Source organism: Bos grunniens, chromosome 3 (assembly GCF_055505025.1).
Source record: "Bos grunniens cultivar Pamir isolate PY7600 chromosome 3, Bosgru_T2T1.0, whole genome shotgun sequence".
Classification (NCBI taxonomy): Eukaryota; Metazoa; Chordata; class Mammalia; order Artiodactyla; family Bovidae; genus Bos; species Bos grunniens.
In genome coordinates this window covers 101,908,405-101,928,524 of record NC_141167.1, presented here as the reverse complement: position 1 = coordinate 101,928,524, position 20,120 = coordinate 101,908,405, and the positions used below count along the sequence as shown (strand labels likewise).

At 48.4% G+C, this 20,120-nt stretch overlaps 4 protein-coding genes across 26 annotated transcripts; 2 read left to right on the top strand and 2 right to left on the bottom strand.

The window, feature by feature from the left end:
* Positions 1–33: 33 nt before the first annotated feature.
* Positions 34–4,541, top strand: TMOD4 (tropomodulin 4). 2 transcript variants are annotated; one of them, XM_086392596.1, is made up of 10 exons: positions 34–79; positions 1,082–1,246; positions 1,451–1,607; positions 1,919–2,035; positions 2,497–2,586; positions 2,770–2,900; positions 2,998–3,105; positions 3,490–3,633; positions 3,885–4,029; positions 4,424–4,541. In XM_086392596.1, exons 2-10 carry the CDS (start codon positions 1,124–1,126, stop codon positions 4,444–4,446), a joined length of 1,038 nt encoding a protein of 345 aa, XP_086248722.1. In that variant the 5' UTR covers positions 34–79; positions 1,082–1,123; the 3' UTR covers positions 4,447–4,541. The 2 variants fall into 2 exon arrangements, with proteins under 2 accessions (XP_086248722.1, XP_086248721.1); XM_086392595.1 differs by having other exon boundaries at positions 34–107.
* A 518-nt stretch (positions 4,542–5,059) lies between these two features.
* SCNM1 (sodium channel modifier 1) lies at positions 5,060–7,607 on the bottom strand. 21 transcript variants are annotated; one of them, XR_015160995.1, is made up of 7 exons: positions 7,443–7,607; positions 7,163–7,233; positions 6,839–6,927; positions 6,641–6,738; positions 6,441–6,529; positions 5,846–6,062; positions 5,060–5,236 (listed from the first exon to the last, which is right to left on the bottom strand). XR_015160995.1 is itself a non-coding variant. In XM_086392613.1 (7 exons), exons 2-6 carry the CDS (start codon positions 7,177–7,179, stop codon positions 5,892–5,894), a joined length of 564 nt encoding a protein of 187 aa, XP_086248739.1. In that variant the 5' UTR covers positions 7,180–7,233; positions 7,346–7,607; the 3' UTR covers positions 5,060–5,236; positions 5,846–5,891. The 21 variants fall into 21 exon arrangements, 16 of the variants coding, with proteins under 16 accessions (XP_086248739.1, XP_086248736.1, XP_086248740.1 ...); XR_015160994.1 differs by having other exon boundaries at positions 5,060–5,214; XR_015160998.1 differs by having other exon boundaries at positions 5,060–5,214; positions 7,480–7,607.
* Positions 7,608–8,051: 444 nt separating this feature from the next.
* On the top strand, positions 8,052–16,576 carry LYSMD1 (LysM domain containing 1). Of its 2 annotated transcripts, none has more exons than XM_086392617.1 (3): positions 8,052–8,218; positions 14,566–14,924; positions 15,330–16,576. In XM_086392617.1, exons 2-3 carry the CDS (start codon positions 14,566–14,568, stop codon positions 15,466–15,468), a joined length of 498 nt encoding a protein of 165 aa, XP_086248743.1. In that variant the 5' UTR covers positions 8,052–8,218; the 3' UTR covers positions 15,469–16,576. The 2 variants fall into 2 exon arrangements, with proteins under 2 accessions (XP_086248743.1, XP_086248741.1); XM_086392615.1 differs by having other exon boundaries at positions 8,052–8,629.
* TIPE2 (TNF alpha induced protein 8 like 2) lies at positions 16,577–19,428 on the bottom strand. Its single transcript, XM_086392618.1, has 2 exons — positions 19,336–19,428; positions 16,577–17,652 (listed from the first exon to the last, which is right to left on the bottom strand). Exon 2 carries the CDS (start codon positions 17,645–17,647, stop codon positions 17,093–17,095), a length of 555 nt encoding a protein of 184 aa, XP_086248744.1. The 5' UTR covers positions 17,648–17,652; positions 19,336–19,428; the 3' UTR covers positions 16,577–17,092.
* Between the last annotated feature and the right edge of the window lie 692 nt (positions 19,429–20,120).

The following is a 20,120-nucleotide window of genomic DNA, read 5'->3' as shown; positions in this document are numbered from 1 at the left end:
CCTCTCCCTCGGCACCGGATCCTCCTGCTGCCCAGACGGTGCTCCAGCAGAACAGACAGACCAACCAACAGCAGGGGAGGTGAGAAGGGAGGTGGCGACCAGGACTGGTAGGTGGGGAAGGCAGGGGGCTTGTGGATCAGAGTCTGGTGGGAGATGGGAGGAGAAGAAGGGCTCCTACTGGGAATGATGTGGAGTATGTCTGCCTCTCTGTCACTCTGTTTCTGTCGCTGTCTGTCCTCTCCCTTAACTTACGTTGTCAATGTACGTATCTCACACATTTTCTCAGTCTTTCATATTCAGCATGGTGTGTATGTGCGGCTTAAAAGATCATGCAAGTTTAATCCTCTCACTGGTTTTAGAGAAACTATCCCATTAGAAAGCATTTCCCACCCATTAGACTGGTGTCGCCTTCCCGTCCAAAGCCAGGGACACATTGTGTGAACTCAGTACCTTCTCCTAATGCTGTGCCACCCCTCCCCCAGTCTGGATGTCTCCCAGGTCCTCTGAGCTCTCACTTTCCCTCAGGATTTAGGATTTTAGCAAACATAATGAGATCTTGATCCCTCACAATGAAAGGAAATGAGGGTGGAGTAAGAGCACTATCTATCCCCCCCCCACAAATCCTCCTTGGTTTCTTAAGCCAGGTTAGGAATAACTGGATTAGGGGGAAGAGAGGCGGAATTTCCCTGAAGCTCTCTGCCTGGCCCCCTTCCTTGCATTAGGAATTGGGCTTGGGGCCAGCTGTGATGGCAGGGCTCCTGGCAGCTGTGCTAGGGCAAGAGGCACCAACAGGCGAGGTTAAAGGGAGGGGTACTGCCAGGGTTTCTGATACAATGGGGAGAGGGATTCACTCTGCATACCTGGGATCCCCATCCAGAGTGGCTGGAAGCTGTGGAAGCGGGAAGGAGGCTCCAGTTCTAACTAAACAACCCAACCTTCCCCCATTTTCCCACGCCCAGCTAGATCTCTATCCGCCAAGGCAACCAGCTTATTTATTGTTCTGCCCCACTGGCTTGTCTGTTTCCCTTCTGTGTCCATGTACATCTTGCCATTGTCCAACCACTCTCTCCCTATAACCCAGGCTCCGTGAGTGCCACACAGTGGGGAGGGGGTGGGGGCCATCATGTCATCGTATCAAAAGGAACTGGAAAAATACAGAGACATAGATGAAGATGAGATCCTAAAGACCTTGAGCCCTGAGGAGCTAGAACAGCTGGACTGCGAGCTACAGGAGATGGACCCTGAGGTAGGGGCTCCCACACAGGGGATCGGGCAATCCCTAGGCAGTAGGAAAGGTGTGGGGCCCTGGGGGACTGAGACCAGGGTGATCTACAGGGCTTAGAGTCCTAAGAAGCTCAGGGGAACAGTGTCTGGAGATGCTTTAGAGAGACCTGGAGGTGCCCCAGGCCAGAGGGGGGCCCTGACTTGCTCTCTAAAACTCATCCCTAAGAACATGCTCCTGCCAGCTGGACTAAGACAACGTGACCAGACAAAGAAGAGCCCAACGGGGCCGCTGGACCGAGAGGCCCTCTTGCAGTACCTGGAACAGCAGGCACTAGAGGTCAAAGAGCGTGATGACTTGGTGCCCTTCACAGGCGAGAAGAAGGGTATGGGATCTCTAACATCCATGCCTCCTAGAACCCAATGGTGGTCTCTCACATGTCCCCATTCCAGCTTTCTTCTCACTTGCCCACTCCTAACTGCCAGGAAATCAGCTGCCTACACCTGCATGCCAACTTACACTCCAGCTCTTAGAAGTGATCAAGGGGACCCAGGAGTCCTGAGCTTGTAGAGGACTCAGGTTTTACAGTGGCTCCTAGTGACCCAGCATTCTACCTCCTGGAGAAGGAAAGGAAGCTGGAAGCCAGGATCTTAGGAGAAATGACCTCGACCTGAACCATCCTCATCTCCCCATCAGGGAAACCCTACATCCAGCCCAAGAGAGAAATTCCAGTGGAGGAGCAGGTCACTCTGGAGCCTGAGCTGGAGGAGGCGCTGGCCCACGCCACAGATGCTGAGATGTGTGACATTGCAGGTGGGCAGCTGTGGGCAGTTGAGTTGGGAGGATCTGGGGCAAAGGTCGTGAACATGGCATGGGACTAGTGGGATGTGGATGTTTTGAGAAAGCCTCAGATAGTGGTTTTTAATTTTTGTCTATATGTGTACACTCATTTTTAAATTTAGTAAGTTAACATCTCAAGGGCGATTTTACAGGGATTATAAAACAAAACTATTTTGGCTGCAAACAGCAGGGTCTGACAGACCCCCTCACCCTGTGGTGGCTCCTTAGGGACCTTCCCTTCACCCTGTCTCAATGTTTTGAAAACCACTGCCTTACACAGCTTAATGGAAGGGACCCCTGGGACCAAAAGTGGAAACCTCTTTGGAAGAGGTCAGGCTTCAAAAATGCAATAGATCCAGAATGAGGTGGGTGGGGGGCCTGGAACAAGCACGTTTTCCTCATTCCCTGTGCCCTCCTCTGCCTACTCTCTCCAGCAATTCTGGGCATGTACACACTGATGAGCAACAAGCAGTACTATGATGCGATCTGCAGCGGAGAAATCTGCAACACCGAAGGCATTAGCAGTGAGTGTGTTTGGGAGCATGGCGCCCAGGGCTCCTGGCAGGTGTCCCGAAGTCTGAGCAAAGGTAGCAAAGGGTGAAACGAGGCAGTCAGGGAGCAGACATAATGCATATGTGATGAGAGAATGAATGAGGAGGAGACTGTGGGGGACATGTTGGGGTTTCCTTCCTCCCCTCACCCACCAGGTGTGGTGCAGCCTGACAAGTACAAGCCAGTGCCAGATGAGCCCCCAAATCCCACCAACATCGAGGAGATACTGAAGAGTGTTCGAAGCAACGACAAGGAGGTAGAGGAGGTGAACCTCAATAATATCCAGGTGTGATATCTGACCCCATCCTCTAAGCAGTAACACTGGCCTAACTCTGCTGTCTTGTGAGTTCCCTGGCTCACCCTCTCCTATTCCCCTTTGATAGGACATCCCGATACCCATGCTAACTGAGCTGTGTGAGGCCATGAAGACAAATACCCATGTCCGGAGCTTCAGCCTGGTGGCCACAAGGAGTGGTGACCCCGTTGCCAATGTAAGGCTAGCTGGCATCCCTCACCCTCTCCCTGGACATGCTTCCCTGGCAGGGCTGTCAGAAAGGGTTGCGCTGGGGGTGCTATTCCCATCGACTCTCTTAGGGGAGACCTGCTGGAGACTCCTCCCCTCAGTCCTTGGACTCACAGCTGGGAAATCCTGATTGTCTTCCTAAAGCACCAAACCCTCTCAACCACCCCCAACTGCACTGCACACGTCACCCCACGGCCTTCCCTACTACCTACCCTCCCTCTGCCTCCCTGGAGCCCCACACCCAGCTCAAGGACTCTTTTCAAAGAGCTGTCTCCCTCTCGCTCCTGTTCTTTCTCTCCTCAGTCATCTGTGAAACTGTACCCTAACCCTAATCCAAGTCCCTACTACCCAGGCGGTGGCTGACATGTTGCGTGAGAATCGTAGCCTCCAGAGCCTGAACATCGAATCCAACTTCATTAGCAGCACAGGGCTTATGGCTGTGCTGAAGGCAGTTCGGGAGAACGCCACACTCACTGAGCTCCGAGTAGACAACCAGGTCAGCCTTCCCTTACCCTAGTCTTTGCAGTCAGCTAACACTCACTGATCCTCTTCCCTGGGGCAGCCATAGACAGGATCTCATCTGATCTTGTTTGAACTCTCCCTCTTCTTATGAGGGGAGCCAAGGCAGCACCTCTTATCACTCATTACGGAGAATGAGTCTCTTTAACCTCCCAAAGGGTTGGTGGTCTGAGATGGTGAACGATCCAGACGAGGGGTGCTGACGGCTTCCATCTCGCCCTCCTCCAGCGCCAGTGGCCTGGTGACGCGGTGGAGATGGAGATGGCCACCGTGCTTGAACAGTGTCCCTCCATTGTCCGCTTTGGCTACCACTTTACACAGCAGGGGCCACGCGCTCGGGCCGCCCAGGCCATGACCCGGAACAATGAACTGCGTGAGTAGCTGCAGATATGGTGCGTGGGGGAGAAGGCAAGGAGCTGCAGAAGCTGGTGGATGCCCCTGAACGCTAACTTAGTGACTAGCAGCCGGGTGCTGCCAAAGTGACATTCATAGAAGTTCAAATACCATAGGTGACCTGAAAGTAGACAGCAAAACTCCTCTGCCCAAGTATACCAGTAGAAAGGCAAAGGGAAGGTAGTCACAGCCATTGGGGCCATGTGTTTTTATTTGCCCTGTTGTCTCTTATTTTAACATGGCGGGGAGGAGCATGCTTGGTGACCTAAGACATTACCTCTTTATGAGTCTGGCCAAGGAACTAGAAAGGAGAACACCTTTGCAGGAGGCAAGAGATGGGATAATGACTTGTGTTTACTCTTCTTCCTTTACAGGTCGCCAGCAAAAGAAGAGATAACACTACCTTTCCCTTTACCAACTAAGGCTCGGAGCCCTGAAAGCTTAAATCATCTGTCCCCCCTTTCCTGTAAATAAAGGCCCTACTGTCCACTCTGCCTGCCTCCTTCCTTGGGCTTTGGAGTGGAAATCTTGGCGCTAAACCCCAAGGGTTACTGCCAATTCATCAGGGGATTATTTATACTCTGGGGATCAGCAGGCAGGGAGGTTCAAATTACCAGGAGGAGGTGGGGGGAGCTCCCTCCCTTGGTGTTCCCCATAACCCTGCCAATGCCTTTAGTCTCTTCTACTTTCACAGGGTGGCTGTTTCCAGACATGTCCAACCCCTCCTCGCCGACCAGTGCCTACCCACAACCCTCATGTTATTGGAAGGAGGCAAGGACTTTGAGTGGAGGTGGAGAAGAAAGCAGAAAACACGAAGGGCAAAAACCTCCTTCTGACAGACTTATTAATAGGGCACCAGGCTGCATGCAGCTGACGCTTGGCATGACTGTGGGAGAAAGTGGGGGAGGGTTAGAAGTGTGGGGAGCTGTGTACCTTGCAGAGAAGAATTGGCTGGGCTGAGAATGAACAGATCTGAAATCCTGAAACAAGGAACCAGAGTCAGGGAAAGCTGGGCTCCCAGCGCCTGCTGTAGTTTATTTGTGAAATGAATGGGGAAAGAGGATGTCAGTCCAAGGGGAGATCAGGGGGTTCCTCCTCATCAGAGTCAAACTCAACATTTTCATCTTTTATCCATCGACCTCGTCCATCTGGGATCCATCCAGAGCTGGAAACACCAGAACACAGAACTGGTCAGGAAAAGTTTATTAAATTAATAAAAGCATGTGTGTGAGTGCTCTGTCATGTCCAACTCTGTGACCCCATGGACTGTAGCCTGCCAGGCTCCTATGTCCATGGGATTTCCCAGGCAAGAATACTGGAATAGGTTGCCATTTCCTTCTCCAGGGGAATCTTCCCAACTCAGGTCGAACCTGCCTCTTGTGTTTTATAGGAGGATTCTTTACTGCCGAGCCTCCTGGGAAGCCCCAATAGTTCTTTCTATTTAACTGTAATTAATTTCCTGAACTATTTGAAAAAAAGTTACATATGTAAGGAGTCTTTGTGCATGCATGCATGTGTGCTAAGTTGCTTCAGGAGGAACCGACTCTGTGACCCTGTGGAGTATAGCCCGCCAGGATTCTCCAGGTAAGAATACTGGAGTGGGTTGCCATGCCCTCCTCCAGGGGATCTTCCTGACCCAGAAATCAAACCTGCATCTTCTGCACCGGCAGGTGGTTTCTTTACCACTGCGCCACCTGGGAAGCCCCATGGGGATAAGTAAAAACACTTGAGAAGCTCTGAAACAAGGAGGGTCAGAGAAAAAAGGGAAAAACTGAGGAAAAATTCTGCATACTCACCTTCGAAGGGTGAGGTAATGATCCAGGGCCCGTCTTCTTGTGGGGCTCATAGGTGCGGGGGATGAGACAGTGGCTGACTCCTTGGTCTGTGAACCAGCCTCAGGCTGAGGTTCTCTACTGATCTTCCCACCTTGGGGTTCAACCTCTGGGGGTGGCAAAGGGGGGCGAGAGACAGAGGGACGAGGGGCTTCTGGTCTGGACAGAGAAGAATCGAAGTCTGTAAAAGCAGTAAAGGAAAGGGCCTAATCTCCTGTGACTCCCAACTCCTTATAGAAGTGCTTCTCGATTCTGTGTTCCTCAAGATATTAGTAAGTGTTCTGCATAAAAAAAATTTTGAAATCTAGTAAATTTAGGAAAGTCTAAATTAATCTTTTAGGGTTTTTTTTTATCTTACGATTTTGTAGAACACTTAAAATACACTAATTTTTAATCAAATAGGATTACAAAGCACTTTTTTAGTTACAAAAATCTTTTTCCTGAAATACAAGTTAACACCCCCAGAACGCTTAGTATTTCTCAGATTACAATTAGGAAAATAATCACTTTAGAGCTATCTCTTGTCCCTCCCTACCTCTGGCTTTCCCATCCCACTGACCTGTACTTCCGGCGGCAGCAACTGTTATAGTGAGGAGCTCTGTGCAGAGCACTCTGAGTGATAAGTCGAGTCTGGGTTAAGAGAGGAGCCTGGCATGGAGACAGAAGACAGAGTCAGAGCCTTCAGAGCCAGAAACAAGCCAAAGTCCTTCAAGCCTAAGGTGTGCAGCACGTCCTGCCTGGAACACAACTTCCCCTTACCTCTGCTGTGGTCTCTTCTCTCCTGAGTTCATTATGCTGTCTTGGATTCTGCTCTGTGCCCTTTCCTGGCGGCTTCTTGCCATAGAAAAGCTGCAGGCCTGAGGAGAGAGGGGAAGAGGATTAAAAGCAGAGCACCAAGGGTGGTCTGAAGAGATTTTAAGGGTTTACACTCTATCGTCTGTCTTTTCCCAAACTTACTGGACAGATGTTTTTTGCCTGCACGGTGGGCAGTCAACATGGCCAGAGTGTCCAGGACAGGTCGGTGGGGACAGATGGCACAAGCAAAGCTGGGGAGTAGGAAAGATAATTGGTCCCTGGGGAGTGGAGTCTTGGTCATAGGTCCCACCCCGTCCAAGCATTCATTTCCAAATCCCAACTCCCAAGTCTCCCAGTCTCCACCACCCACATCCCTGTTACTCCCAGCCAAAGAATTCTAGATACTCCCGCTCTCCTCCTTAATAACAAAAGTTCTTGAGCCGCTAACTTCAAAACCCTTAAACTTGATCCACTCTTCGCTCTCACCGTCCATCCCGTAGCATCAATGCCTCATCCTCTGGAATGTAACTGGCAAGCAGGTCCCCGACTCTTCGTTTCTGCAGGGGACAGGGGAAGAAGTTCGGACGGGATCAGCTGGATATGAGGGAGGGATAAAAGGGAAATGATAGAGGAGAGGACTCAAAGGGAATAGACTATGGGAGAACACACATCTGCGGCGAAGAAGGGGTCACCACCACCTCTAGTCTTTTGGTTCTCTCCACCCCGCCCCCCAGCTGTTGCCACAGCAACAAAACAGCTCCTTTACAGCCTTCAGAGGGCAGGTGAAGCTGCTTCGGACGCACTCCTCTCCGCCTACTTTGAGCACGTTGAGTTGACTCCAATCGTCTCCTTCCCTCTTGAAAGACATCAAGACCGTGAGCCCCAGAAATCAAAAACTCTATCCAGCAGCCTTCGCCACTCCTTTCAGGCCACCGTAGCGGGAGTGGGTCGTCTCCGTTCCTTCCGGTCTCTTTCCAGCTGGCCCCCTGACTTCCGGGGATGTGGTTCCCCGAATGCACTGCGCGATCCCGGAAGCCAGCTTTTAGCCGGCAGAGGGGGACTGCATTTCTTATGGTTCCCTGTGACCTCACCGGCGCGGGGCCTTTTGGGAAATGAAGTCTTTTTTTCAAAGAGCTTGCCGCCGGGCTGGATCCAGGCCCTTTCGTCTTGGCAGATTCGAGGTGTTTGGAACGACAAGAACCTAGATGTGGAGCCCGAATTTGAGGGTGTGACTGATTTGGTTTGGAGAATACCTTTGAGGATCTCTGAAGGAGAAAGAGTGCTACAGACTCTGGCTATTGTCACGCCCTTCGCCTGCAGCCACAGCCCACATAGGGTGGGCCTGATCTGTTCCTGACCCTAGAGGGCCAACCCCGGGACGGGGCGGAGTCGGGATACTGGGGAGCCTGGAGGTCGGGCTGCCAGACGTAGGGGCAAATTGAGCTGCGTGTTAAGGAGACTGCTAGAGTTCAAAGGTCAGGGGTCAACGTCGCGAGTTGTTGTGGGGAGTCGAAAGTCGGAGGGGTGCTAAGGAAGACTCAGGTAGGGACTGAATAGTCAGAGTACAGATTTGTGGGAAGGGGACTTGGAGGGAGGAGAAGCTAGGGCTGACAAGTCGCGTCTCGCCGGGGGAGGCGGGGAGACTTAAGAGAGAAGACTGAAAGGGAAAGGAATCCTCTAAGATACCCATTCTCGGACCGCGAGCCCGTCATTATCGGTCACTTGGCCGGGCCTCCCGGGGGTTGTAACCTCAGTTGTCCGCAGGGTGAGGAGATGGCTTCTCCCTCTAGACAGGCCCCCCTCGGGGGGTCAGGACTGCTTCATGGGAGCCGGGCTCGTTCTTATGGAAGCCTGGTGCAGTCTGCCTGCTCCCCGGTGAGGGAAAGACGCCTGGAGCATCAGTTGGCGCCCGGAGACACCCTGGCTGGACTAGCACTCAAATACGGGGTGACGGTGAGTCTTCCAGGATTGGGACGTAGACACCCAATTAGAAGAGGTTTATTCCTCATGAGAATGTATGGCCCTCTAGGCAACTTCCCCTGGAATTTTCTTAATTGTGTTTATATTAACTGATTGTGATAAAGGTTTGGTCCTCCTTTATCGTTTTGTTTTCCCATCTCAGTGTTGCACTGTCTGGTGGGAACAAATCCTGTCCCATTATCCCAACGGAGGGGAGCAGCATTTATTTTTTAGGCCAGTCACTGTACTAAAGACTTTACATCCATTAGCTCATTTGATCCTCACATCCCTATCAAGCGTATAATTATTGTGCCCTTTTTACAGATGAAGAAACTGAGACTTAGATTGGTTAACCAGTTTGACCAAGGTCAAATAACTTATAAGTGTTGGTGTGAAAATTCAGACAGGTCTGTCTGATTCCAAAGCCTGTACTGTTAACTACATAGAAATATTTTAATTGAGAATGACTAAACATTCACAGCAAACAATACAGAGCTAGTTTTTAGTCTGAGGTTCCTAGATTGCCGGGAGAAATATCAATAACCTCAGATATGCAGATGATACCACCCTTATGGCAGAAAGTGAAGAGGAACTAAAGAGCCTCTTGATGAAAGTGAAAGTGGAGAGTGAAAAAGTTGGCTTAAAGCTCAACATCCAGAAAACAAAGATCATGGCATCTGGTCCCATCACTTCATGGGAAATAGATGGGGAAACAGTGGAAACAGTGTCAGACTTTATTTTGGGGGGCTCCAAAATCACTGCAGATGGTGACTGCAGCCATGAAATTAAAAGACGCTTACTCCTTGGAAGGAAAGTTATGACCAACCTAGACAGCATATTCCAAAGCAGAGACACCACTTGACCCTTTTCCCTTTCCTTTGTTTTCCTTGGGAATATACAATGAATGAAAACTTATTGGTACTGAAAAAAAAAAAAAAGCAGAGACACCACTTTGCCAACAAAGGTCCATCTAGTCAAGGCTATGGTTTTTCCTGTGGTCATGTATGGATGTGAGAGTTGGACTGTGAAGAAGGCTGAGCGCTGAAGAATTGATGCTTTTGAAGTGTGGTGTTGGAGAAGACTCTTGAGAGTCCCTTGGACTGCAAGGAGATCCAACCAGTCCATTCTGAAGGAGATCAGCCCTGGGGTTTCTTTGGAGGGAATGATGCTAAAGCTGAAACTCCAGTACTTTGGCCACCTCATGCGAAGAGTTGACTCATTGGAAAAGACTCTGATGCTGGGAGGGATTGGACGCAGGAGAAGGGGATGACAGGATGAGATGGCTGGATGTCATCACTGACTCGATGGACCTGAGTCTGAGTGAACTCCGGGAGTTGGTGATGGACAGGGAGGCCTGGCATGCTGCGATTCATGGGGTCGCGAAGAGTCGGACACGACTGAGTGACTGAACTGAACTGAAGTGCTGTCTCCTCTTGTTCTTTTCTCCTCCTCAATGCTCTGCCCTCTTCTTTTCAAGAAGGTGGTCTCTGTGGTACAAAACAGGTACTCTCTATGCCAAGCATTTCAGTTCATGCGTAGGGTGTATTTAGTAGGAGTAAAAATACATTGCTTTAAAGTTGATAAGGGTCTTCCCCTATATCTTGTTGAATTAGGCAACATTTTTCTGCTTGGTATGTTCAAAGCATTGTGGTAACCATCTTGGGAGATAGAAACATAAATCAAGTGTGTAGCTGCTGCTCTCATGTAATTTACAGTCTAGTAAGAAGTGAGTGAAGAGGACCTAAAAAAACCTCTTGATGAAAGTGAAAGTGGAGAGTGAAAAAGTTGGTTTAAAGCTCAACATTCAGAAAACTAAGATCATGGCATCTGGTCCCATCACTTCATGGGAAATAGATGGGGAAACAGTGGAAACAGTGTCAGACTTTATTTTGGGGGGCTCCAAAATCACTGCAGATGGTGATTGCAGCCATGAAATTAAAAGGCGCTTACTCCTTGGAAGGAAAGTTATGACCAACCTGGATAGCATATTCAAAAGCAGAGACACCACTTTGCCAACAAAGGTCCATCTAGTCAAGGCTATGGTTTTTCCTGTGGTCATGTATGGATGTGAGAGTTGGACTGTGAAGAAAGCTGAGTGCCGAAGAATTGATGCTTTTGAACTGTGGTGTTGGAGAAGACTCTTGAGACCCTTGGACTGCAAGGAGATCCAACCAGTCCATTCTAAAGGAGATCAGTCCTGGGTGTTCATTGGAAGGACGGATGCTGAAGCTGAAACTCCAGTACTTTGGCCACCTCATGCGAAGAGTTGACTCATTGGAAAAGACTCTGATGCTGGGAGGGATTGGGGGCAGGAGGAGAAGGGGACAACAGAGGATGAGATGGCTGGATGGCATCACCGACTCTATGGACATGAGTTTGAATGAACTCCAGGAGTTGGTGATGGAGAGGGAGGCCTGGTGTGCTGCGATTCATGGGGTAGCAAAGAGTCGGACACAACTGAGTGACTGAACTGAACTGAAGAAGTGAGCAGGGACACAAATAATGATTGTAGGTGACAGAACGTGGTGAGTTTGTAGAGGTGTTAAGAAAGAGTGGGAAGTCAGGAAAGAAGATTGGTTTTTATTTGGAAGGGGACATTAGACATTAGTGCAGACTTTAAGGGGACCATGACAATGGGCCTTCAAAAACTTGGACATCCCTTTCTCTATGGTCCTCTCTATAAATCTGTGTAATCCAGTGGTCTACATCCTTTACATCTTTGTCTTTCCAATAGCCTGCACTCTAAGGGACAGAACTATTTCTTTTCAATTTTATGTCTCTGGAGTCTGACATAATCCCCAGCACATAGAAGCTTAATAGATGTTTTTTGAATGAATGAAAGTCTGGCTAAAATTTCCACATTGGAGATTGGGAGTATAGTAAAGTGAACATTTAAGTAGAGGGAAGACCTAAATAAAGAAAATGGATTTGAAAGTACTAAGCAGTCCTTTCATCCCAGCAGAGGCTCAGATGTTGTGCAATGAAGGAAACTGCTGCTAGTGATTCAACAATTATTGTTTGAGGTTTTCTTACTGCCCTGTATCTTTCTGAGTACAGAAAAGCTCTGTAGTCTAGTAAAGAAAAGTTCTAGGTTCTGGTTTCATTCTGCTGCTTACTAGCTGAGTGACTGGATAGTCAACCACTTTACTGTCTGGGGCCTCAGTTTCCTCATTTGTACAATAAGAATAAAAAATAAAAAACTTAGGTAAATAAATTACGTAATTTATTACCCACCTGTCATTTAAGGAACACTTAGTATATGCCAAGCTCTATTATCTCATATTATCTCCATGAAACTTTATGAGGTAGATGTGACCATTTCCACTTAAAGATAAGAAATATCACTATGGTGTACATCTGAAACGTAATAGTGTACTTATACTTCAATAAAAACAAATTTTTAATGATAAGGAGACTGAAGCTTTGAGAGATAACTTGCTATAGACTATATACAACTAGTTTATTGTTAGAGCTAGGATTCAGACCTAGTTGTCTTGTTCTAAAATCCTCATTCATGGGACTTCCCTGGTGGTCCAGTGGTTAAGACTCTATGCTTCCACTGAGGAGACGTGGGTTCGATCCCTGGTCCGGAACTAAGAGCCCACATGGTGTGTTGCATGGCCAAAAAAATAAAATCCTCACTTTGAACTGCTCTATTAAACTAGATTCTAATGACCTTCTAGCTCTTGGCTCGAAGGCAGAGGAACAATGTCCCCATATATGGTGCTTCTGGGAAGTAATAAAAGCAACAGAAAATTCACAAATTAATTCATATCATCTTGGAACTAGAAGGGACCTAGGATATTATCTAGGCAAAATAAAATGAATAGCATCAAAGTGCTTGGCAAAGTAAAAGTATAAAACTGCAAGCCGCTTTTAACTGTTTTTACTGTTCAAATCAATCAGATTTTATTTTTAAACTCATTATAGCATAAGACTTTATTAGTCAAGTTTATTTTAGTAGTCTTGGCCTAGAGTGGAAACAGCTTTGATATTGGACAGTTATAAGAATTATGATCTCCCAAACTGGTGCCTTTATGGGATGAATTTTTAGTAAAACTGGCTGCCTGGCCTCGGGTAATAAAATACTGATATACGGTGTCTGTGGTTTCTATATTTTATTATCTAGTTTCTTTACTCATAAAGCATTAATGAGCCTCTGCTGTGTGCCAAATTTGTGTGATATTGAGGAGAATCTTAGGGATACAGAGACAGCAAGTCACCAGTCTTGCCCTTAAATGACTCACAGTGTGCACAGGACAAATATGCCTACAGTATAATATAACAAGATAGGTATTATTATGGCAGTATTTACAGTATGCATTGGGAGCCCTGAAGAAGATAACACGAAGGGAATGATAGTTGATGAGAAGTTTTCCCGGCCAAGAAGGGAGAAGTGGAGAAGCGTTCCAGGCAGATAAAGTCACAAAAGTGTGAAAGATCATGAAATGTTGGAAGAAAAATTAAAAGTTCAGGATGGCAAAAGGTGTAAGTGGCAGAAGGGAGGTGTGGCTGGACTTCCTATGAAGGTGAGATGCCCTTGAATGGTAATGCGGATTTTATCTCTGACCCAGTGGGGAGCCATAGAAAGTTCATAAGCAAGGTAGTGGATTGATCAGGTTAAATTTTTTTAAAAAAGATACATGTCAGCAGGGTAGAAGATAAGTTAAAATGGAGGGAGGAAGACCAGTTAAAAAACTTAACAATACCCAAATGAGACATATTGAGTCTGTTCTAAGTCAGTGGCGATGTGAAGCTGAGACCAGAGATGAGATTTTTGCAGCATTTTTGTTGACCTCTTGGGTATAGATGGTGAAAGAAAAGTATGAGTTAAGGATGACAGTGATATTTCTACTTTGGGAGGCAGGTAGATATAGATGGTGATGCCAGCCACTGTGTTTAGTGATGAATAAATAGGCACTAAATAAATACGTGATCAGTGAAATTATTAATATTATAATAAGAAAAGCATTCCTGGGGACTTCCCTGGAGGCCCAGTGGTTAAGGGGGCCTTAACCACTACAGGGGGCATGGGTTCCAGCCTTGGTCGGGGAACTAAGAGCCCACATGTCTCGCAACATGGCCAAAATAAATACGTAAGAAAAGCATTCCTGGGAGGAGTAAAAAGGCCCAGAATTCTAGCTCTATCAGTAGCTTGCTAGGCAAGTCACTTAACCTCTCTGAGCCTCACTTCCTTCACCTTTATGGTAGTTTTCAAAGTATCATATATGGGGATATTGCTCCACTGCCTTTGAGCCAAGAGCTAGAAAGGTCATTAGAATCTAGTTAGTTTCAGAGTGAGTTCCTTCATCTTCACAGTAGTTTCAAAATCTAGGGCTCCCTAAGACTCTTTAGGGATCCACAAGGTCAAAACTATTTCCATAGTAATAATAGCAAGACTTTATGCGTCTTTTTTATTTTCATGGGTGCACACTGTGTTTTTCAGAAGCCATGTGGCCTGTGATACTGCAGCAGATGCTTGTAGAGGCAGACATGAGAAGCCTGTTGTCTTCAATTAAGTCGGACATGAAAGTGATTTACAGAAATGTAAAACAGTGCCTCTGTTCTTGCTATATGTTCACTATTTTTGTTTTATAAAATACATTATTTTTCATTAAAATATTTATGTTAACGTTTAAGTGTTTTAAAGTTTTTAAGTTTTAATTTATAATACCTTAAATATTGATAGATGTGATTAATGTAAGTAAAAGCTTTTTTCCTCAATATTTTTTTAAAATGTAAAGGGGCCCTAAAACCAAAAAGTGTGAAAAACTACTGATCAATAAAATAGCGATAATAGCCCTCTGTAATTTTGGTTATTATAGGGCCAGATAAGACTCTGAACAATCACTTTAAAAGGCATGAGATGCTATACAAATATAAGGTGGATCATTATTACTGTCATTAATTGTGGTGACTTTTTTTTAAAGATGGAACAGATTAAGCGTGCAAACCGCCTTTATACTAATGACTCCATCTTCCTGAAGAAAACCCTCTACATCCCCATCCTGACAGAGCCCAGAGACCTGTTCAATGGTTTGGATTCTGAGGAAGAGAAGGATGGAGAAGAAGCAGTACAGCCCGGTAAGGATGAAGTTCGACCACACTCAGCCGAGAGGAAGAAACGAGAAAGAGGTTTAGGACATGCCAATGGTGAACCCCTTCCCACAGCTGGCCAGGAGCCCGCCAGGCATGACCTTTCTGCCTCCGATTTCCTCAAGAAGCTCGATTCACAGATCAGCCTGTCAAAGAAGGCTGCTGCCCAGAAGCTGAAAAAGGGGGAAAGTGGGTGAGTCTTGAATGGGTCCTTTTAAGTCCCTCCGTAAATTTCTCTGTTCCCCCAATCTTACCTGATCAGACACAAAGTAAGCCCAGTGTCAGCAGAAGCAAGGTGAAGCCTTTCCCTCAGGTGGCCCCAAGACGATTCGCAGAGCCCATGGCTGTTGGAATGGGTGGAGGCGCTGGAAAGTGATTCTGTGTTCCCAGTGGAGGGAAATAGTTGGCTGTTCTTACTGCTCTGATGATCCATGAAGGAACGTTAGGGTTAGGATTTATCCAGAGGGTGTTGGACTCCATCGTAAAGCAACCAGCTCATGTATATTAGAGGAAGACAGCTTCCCACTTACTTCTTCATTCAGCCCATCTCAGTCTCTTCCCTTGATCTGTTGCTTTTCCCCCTTTTCCTCACCTGCAGGATACCTGGGGAGGATTCAAGTCTTCACCTAAGCTCTCCTCGGATGCAGCAACGAGCAGTCCTAGGTCCTGTGCCACTGACCCAGACCTCTCGGACCCGGACACTTCGGGACCAGGAAGATGAAATCTTCAAACTCTGAGGTCCCCAGAACTGATTGAGAGAAGCCAGATGCTGAAGGAGCATCTTGAGGGAGAGAGGAGCCTGAGGTGAGGCTCAAGAACACGGCTTCCCAGCCTACCTCCCCGTACTCCTGCCATCTCCCCAGCCTCCTTGTCCGTCAAGAGTTCCTTGGCCTGGAGCAGTTCTATTGGCAAGAGTAGGGGATGGGAAATAGACCCCTTCTCTGTTCTTGGGCTGAGTCTAGAGTTGGTCTTTAGACTCAAAAGGTCTTTTTAGATCCCTGCTGCCCTTCCCGTCCCTTCCATGATTCCTTGGCCTTAGAGCCAAGGGAGGCAGGGACTCCCCTAGCCCCTAACTTCCTCCCCATCTCCAACTCTGTTACCTAATTTATTTGGTGCTATATTGAAGTAATATTTATTTGCTGTATCTTATTGTTTCCCACTCTTAGCTGAAAAATGGGATTTCTGTAGCCCTTCGATGAGGGGAACCCAGGAACAGTGAGCCAGTGATTTCTAGTCCACCTTCCCCACCTTCTTAGCCAACCATGTTATTGAGAATGGGCCATCAGTGATCTAGCCCTTCTGCAGGGAGTGGCAGACTGTGCCAGGCCTTGTCCCCAGTCTCAAATGAAAGAATTTGGGCTTAGTCTTGATTAATCAGGTCACTGTAACTTTTTCACAACTCTTGCTCTGAGGAAAAAAAAAGGCAATGTAGGGTCCAGAACCCTCCGTGCCACCGGTTCACCCCTCTGATCTGCTCCTTTCTTCAGCCTGTGTGAGACTAAAGGATGGAAGAAGAATTGACTTGAGTTTGAAGAGGAAGACAGTTGTGGGAATCTTTTTGCCATGGGAGCCTCTTTGTTATACCCTCTCCCTGCCAGAGCCTGTTGATCTATGCCTTGCTCCTCACTACGTATTTATTTGCAATTTGTAGCACTGATGTGTGGTACAGTTTTTTTGAGTTTCTTAAACAGAAGTAGGCAAAGAAACCCCAGTGATATTGGAAATATGCCTCAGTCTCCTGTATGGAAATGGTGAGAGGTGAGATGAGTGGTGTTTATATACCTCTTTCCTCTGTGATGGTCATAAGATATAAAAAGCTGGAGAGATTAAACATTGAGCCCTGTGCATGTTTTAATAGTTTTATTTCCTCTGTGAGACTCTCCCCTGCCCTAGCCCCTTCTTCCTGCCCTCTGGAGCAGAGCCTCTGGGATCCCTCCAGACTCTGCAGACCTTCAGATCTAGAATGTCTCTCAGGGTCCCCTTCCCCCCAGCTGTCTTTAGTGTCCCCAGAAGAGTTAGCTGGGCTATGTCCTCTTACCCTGGTTCTGAGGTGAGGGGGCTTCCCTGTTTGAAAGGCCCTTTGCAGGGGAAACAGAGATCCAAGTTTCACTTCATCTTTTTTCAGGCAGCTTTGTTTCCGGTCTTGGGGCTGGAGTGGGAAGAGAGGCCTCAACCCTCAGCTTTGCTTCTCCACCAGGAGTCTGGGGGTGGGGTAGTCTCAGAGTCACACGCACTCTTGGGAAAGACTGAAGCCTGAGGATTGAAAAGCATTAGTGCAGAGGCGCAGGGTTAGGAGCCTGGTGTGTGTAGTTTTCTCAGTCAGCCATTCTGCCAAGAAGGAGCGTGCTGGGGCTGGGACTCTCAGAGCTTGCCCTCGTCCAGCATCTTCCTGAGCCCGCCGCAGATCTTGCCCAGGTGCTGGGTGTAATCAGGCCCGTAGAGAGCCGTGAGCAGGCCGGCGTCAGAGAAGTGATCGAACACGTGGCGGATGCGGCCGTGGGACTTGGGCGTGAGGTGGCGCTCCACCAGCTCCAGCAGCACGTCCCGGCACTCGGTCAGCAGGCTGGCCAGCACGGCAGCCTCGAAGGTGAAGTCCACCTCCCCGAAGCTGAGTGCTGTCATGGCGCCCTGCCGCAGCTTCTGGCGAAAGCGGGTTGCCAGGGCCAGCTCGCTGGGGTTGAAGCAGCCACTGCGGTGCAGCACAGCCACCTTGACCGCCACCTTGATCAGGTCCTTGATAACCCGCTGGGCCTGGGGCCTGCTGCGTGTGTATTCTTTGGACACACGGTAGAGCTCATCTAGCACCTCGCTGCTCGTCTCATCTGCGAAGAGATGAGCCACAGACCGCCCTGCCATCTTACTCAGTAGCTTCTTCTCTGCTTGTAGCACCAGACTCTTGGAACTGAAGGACTCCATGGTTCCTAGGGAGGGGTCGGGGTGGGGGGTTATGTGATCAGTCACTAGAAGAGAGGCCACAGGCTTCCTTAGCAAGAGAGAAATAGCTTTTCCCCTTTCTGTCTCTGGTTTCCGTCTCATCATCATCTCTGCTTGTCATCTCTTTCCCCCTGTGCCCCCTCAGTCCACTACACTTGGTTCCCATTTTTCCCTTTAGGACTGCCGGACATCATGATCTCTAAAACAGGCCAGCAGAGCAGTAGGAGCTTTAGCTGGAGGGATGAGGGCATACCCCAGGCTAGCGCACCACAGCTAAGACCTCAAGAGAAGTGGGCTGTTGCTCCTGCAGTGGAGATGATGAAGCTTACCTGGCAGACAGCTCTCACAGCTGCCCTTTTTGGACACTTGACTGGGTACTGTACATCTGTACCCAGACGTACACCTACACTGTGAAGCGTAGCTATTACTGTCTTTGTTTTACAGCTGAGCAAACTTAAGCTTACATTAAATAATTTACCCAGGTCAAACACAACTGTTTTTCTGACTCCAAAAGCCCATATCAGCTAGTGTGCTGTACTGCCTTTAGAGACATGAGAAATATAGGGGTCCCTGGAGTCCTGATGAAAAAAAATAATAATCATTCACATTTATTGAGAACCTACTATATGGCAAGTGCTTCATGTGAATTATCTCAGTCTTCCAACCCTTTGTAAGGTAGGTATCCCCAATTTGCAATGAGGAAAATGAAACTAAGAACAATTAAGCAATTTGACTAAAGTCACTGGCAAATGATAAAAATGGGCGTTGAACCACACAATCTGAAGAAGCCTCCTCCCATGGAATGCTCTCAATGAGGTTGAAGCACGCTGAGGAAACATGAGAACAAGCACCTCAAGACTGCCCCGGAGGTCTCGGGGCCTCTGCTGAGGCTGCACTCAGGACCAGCTGGCGGCACATGAGTGCCTGGTCCCGGAGTGCTCTCCCCATGGTCTTGCCTATGGTGGTTCTGCTTGTTTTGCTTCTTACTTCCCCCTCCCCTGTTCCTCTGCAGGATGTGGCTCTGACCGCAGTGAGGAGCAGCCTCGCCCTGTCCCCCAACCAAAATGGGAGTCTGAAGAAGCAGGGCAGGGTCACTGGGGTAGGGGGTTCTCCTCCAGCCGAATCAATCCAGTGGAAACCCAGAACCTTGCTCTGCCCCCAGCTTTGCTGGGGCTTTCTGGACCACACTCGACAGCCGGAAGAGGAGATTGCTCCATGTGAGCCTTCCTTCCTCCTTGGCCTTCCTGTTACCTAGCTCTCCACTGCCTCCGTTGCCATCTCGCGTTTGGTCCACTGTCCTCTCCCTCCCTCCATGTTTCAGTCTCCTGTTTTCACTTGACTGAGTGCTGCCCTGTCATCCTCTGGCCATACTCTCTCACTGGCCCTTACCTCTATATCCGTGTCTCCTAAGATCTCCTTGCATCTCTCAGTGGTCTCCCACGTGCCCTTATCCACCGCCATCCCTCAGCCCCGCACCCACCCATCCAAAACCATGTCTTTCTTTCTGAGGCTGCTTTACTCCAGGAAAAACTGAGCTGGACCTCCCCACTGAGACTCAGGAATTCTATCAAATGAGAGCCACAATATGGAAAGCTCAGGTTGACAGAGCTGGGACTCTTCTGCCACCATCTCCCCTGAAGCCTACCCTCTGTCATTGCCCAGTCCCTCACCTGCTGCGCCCTGGGTGCCAGTCTCGCCTTGGATGTTCCGGGAGAGCTGACAGAATGGAGAAGCTCCTAAGTGAGAGGCCCTTTGGCCTGGCCCCGCCCCCAAGCCCCGCCTACCTACTCTGTGCTCAACCTCCGGTTCATCACACTGTCACCAAGAAAGTCCATGGCCCCAGTAGCCTCCTATAAATAAGACAAAGGTCAAAAGGAATAGCACTCTGTAGGAAACAGTCTTGATTCCTTGAGGTGAGGAGGAGGAATTGCACATCCCCTGTTCCCAAATTGTCTGCCTCTTTCTACTCTTGCTGCCCAGTTCCTTGAGATCTTGTTCTCCTTGTATTTCTGTGGTACTGGGGGAAATGTGATGTACAAATTGCTGGCGGGGGGGTCGGGGCAGAAAGTTCTGAAGAGTGTATTGAACTTAGACTGGAGACACAAGAAGCAAGTTAGAGATCAGCAGGTCTGAGTGTGCCCCTAGAGTCACGAAGGATGGGTGGTGCTGTGGGGCAACATTACCAGGAGCACAGGCTTCCAGTACCTGGCAGGGTAAGGGCATGCAGACATGCTCAATCTCACAGCCATGTCCGACCATTCGTAACTCATCAGGTGCCTCTGTCTGTGGGATTTCACAGGCAAGAATCCTGGAGCGGGTTGCCATTGAATTTTCCAGGGGTGTCTCCCCACCCCTAATACTTACACTTCCCTAGTGGCTCAGACGGTAAAGAATCTGCCTACAATGCAGGAGACCTGGTTTCCCACCCCTGGGTCGAGGAGAAGGGAATGGCAAC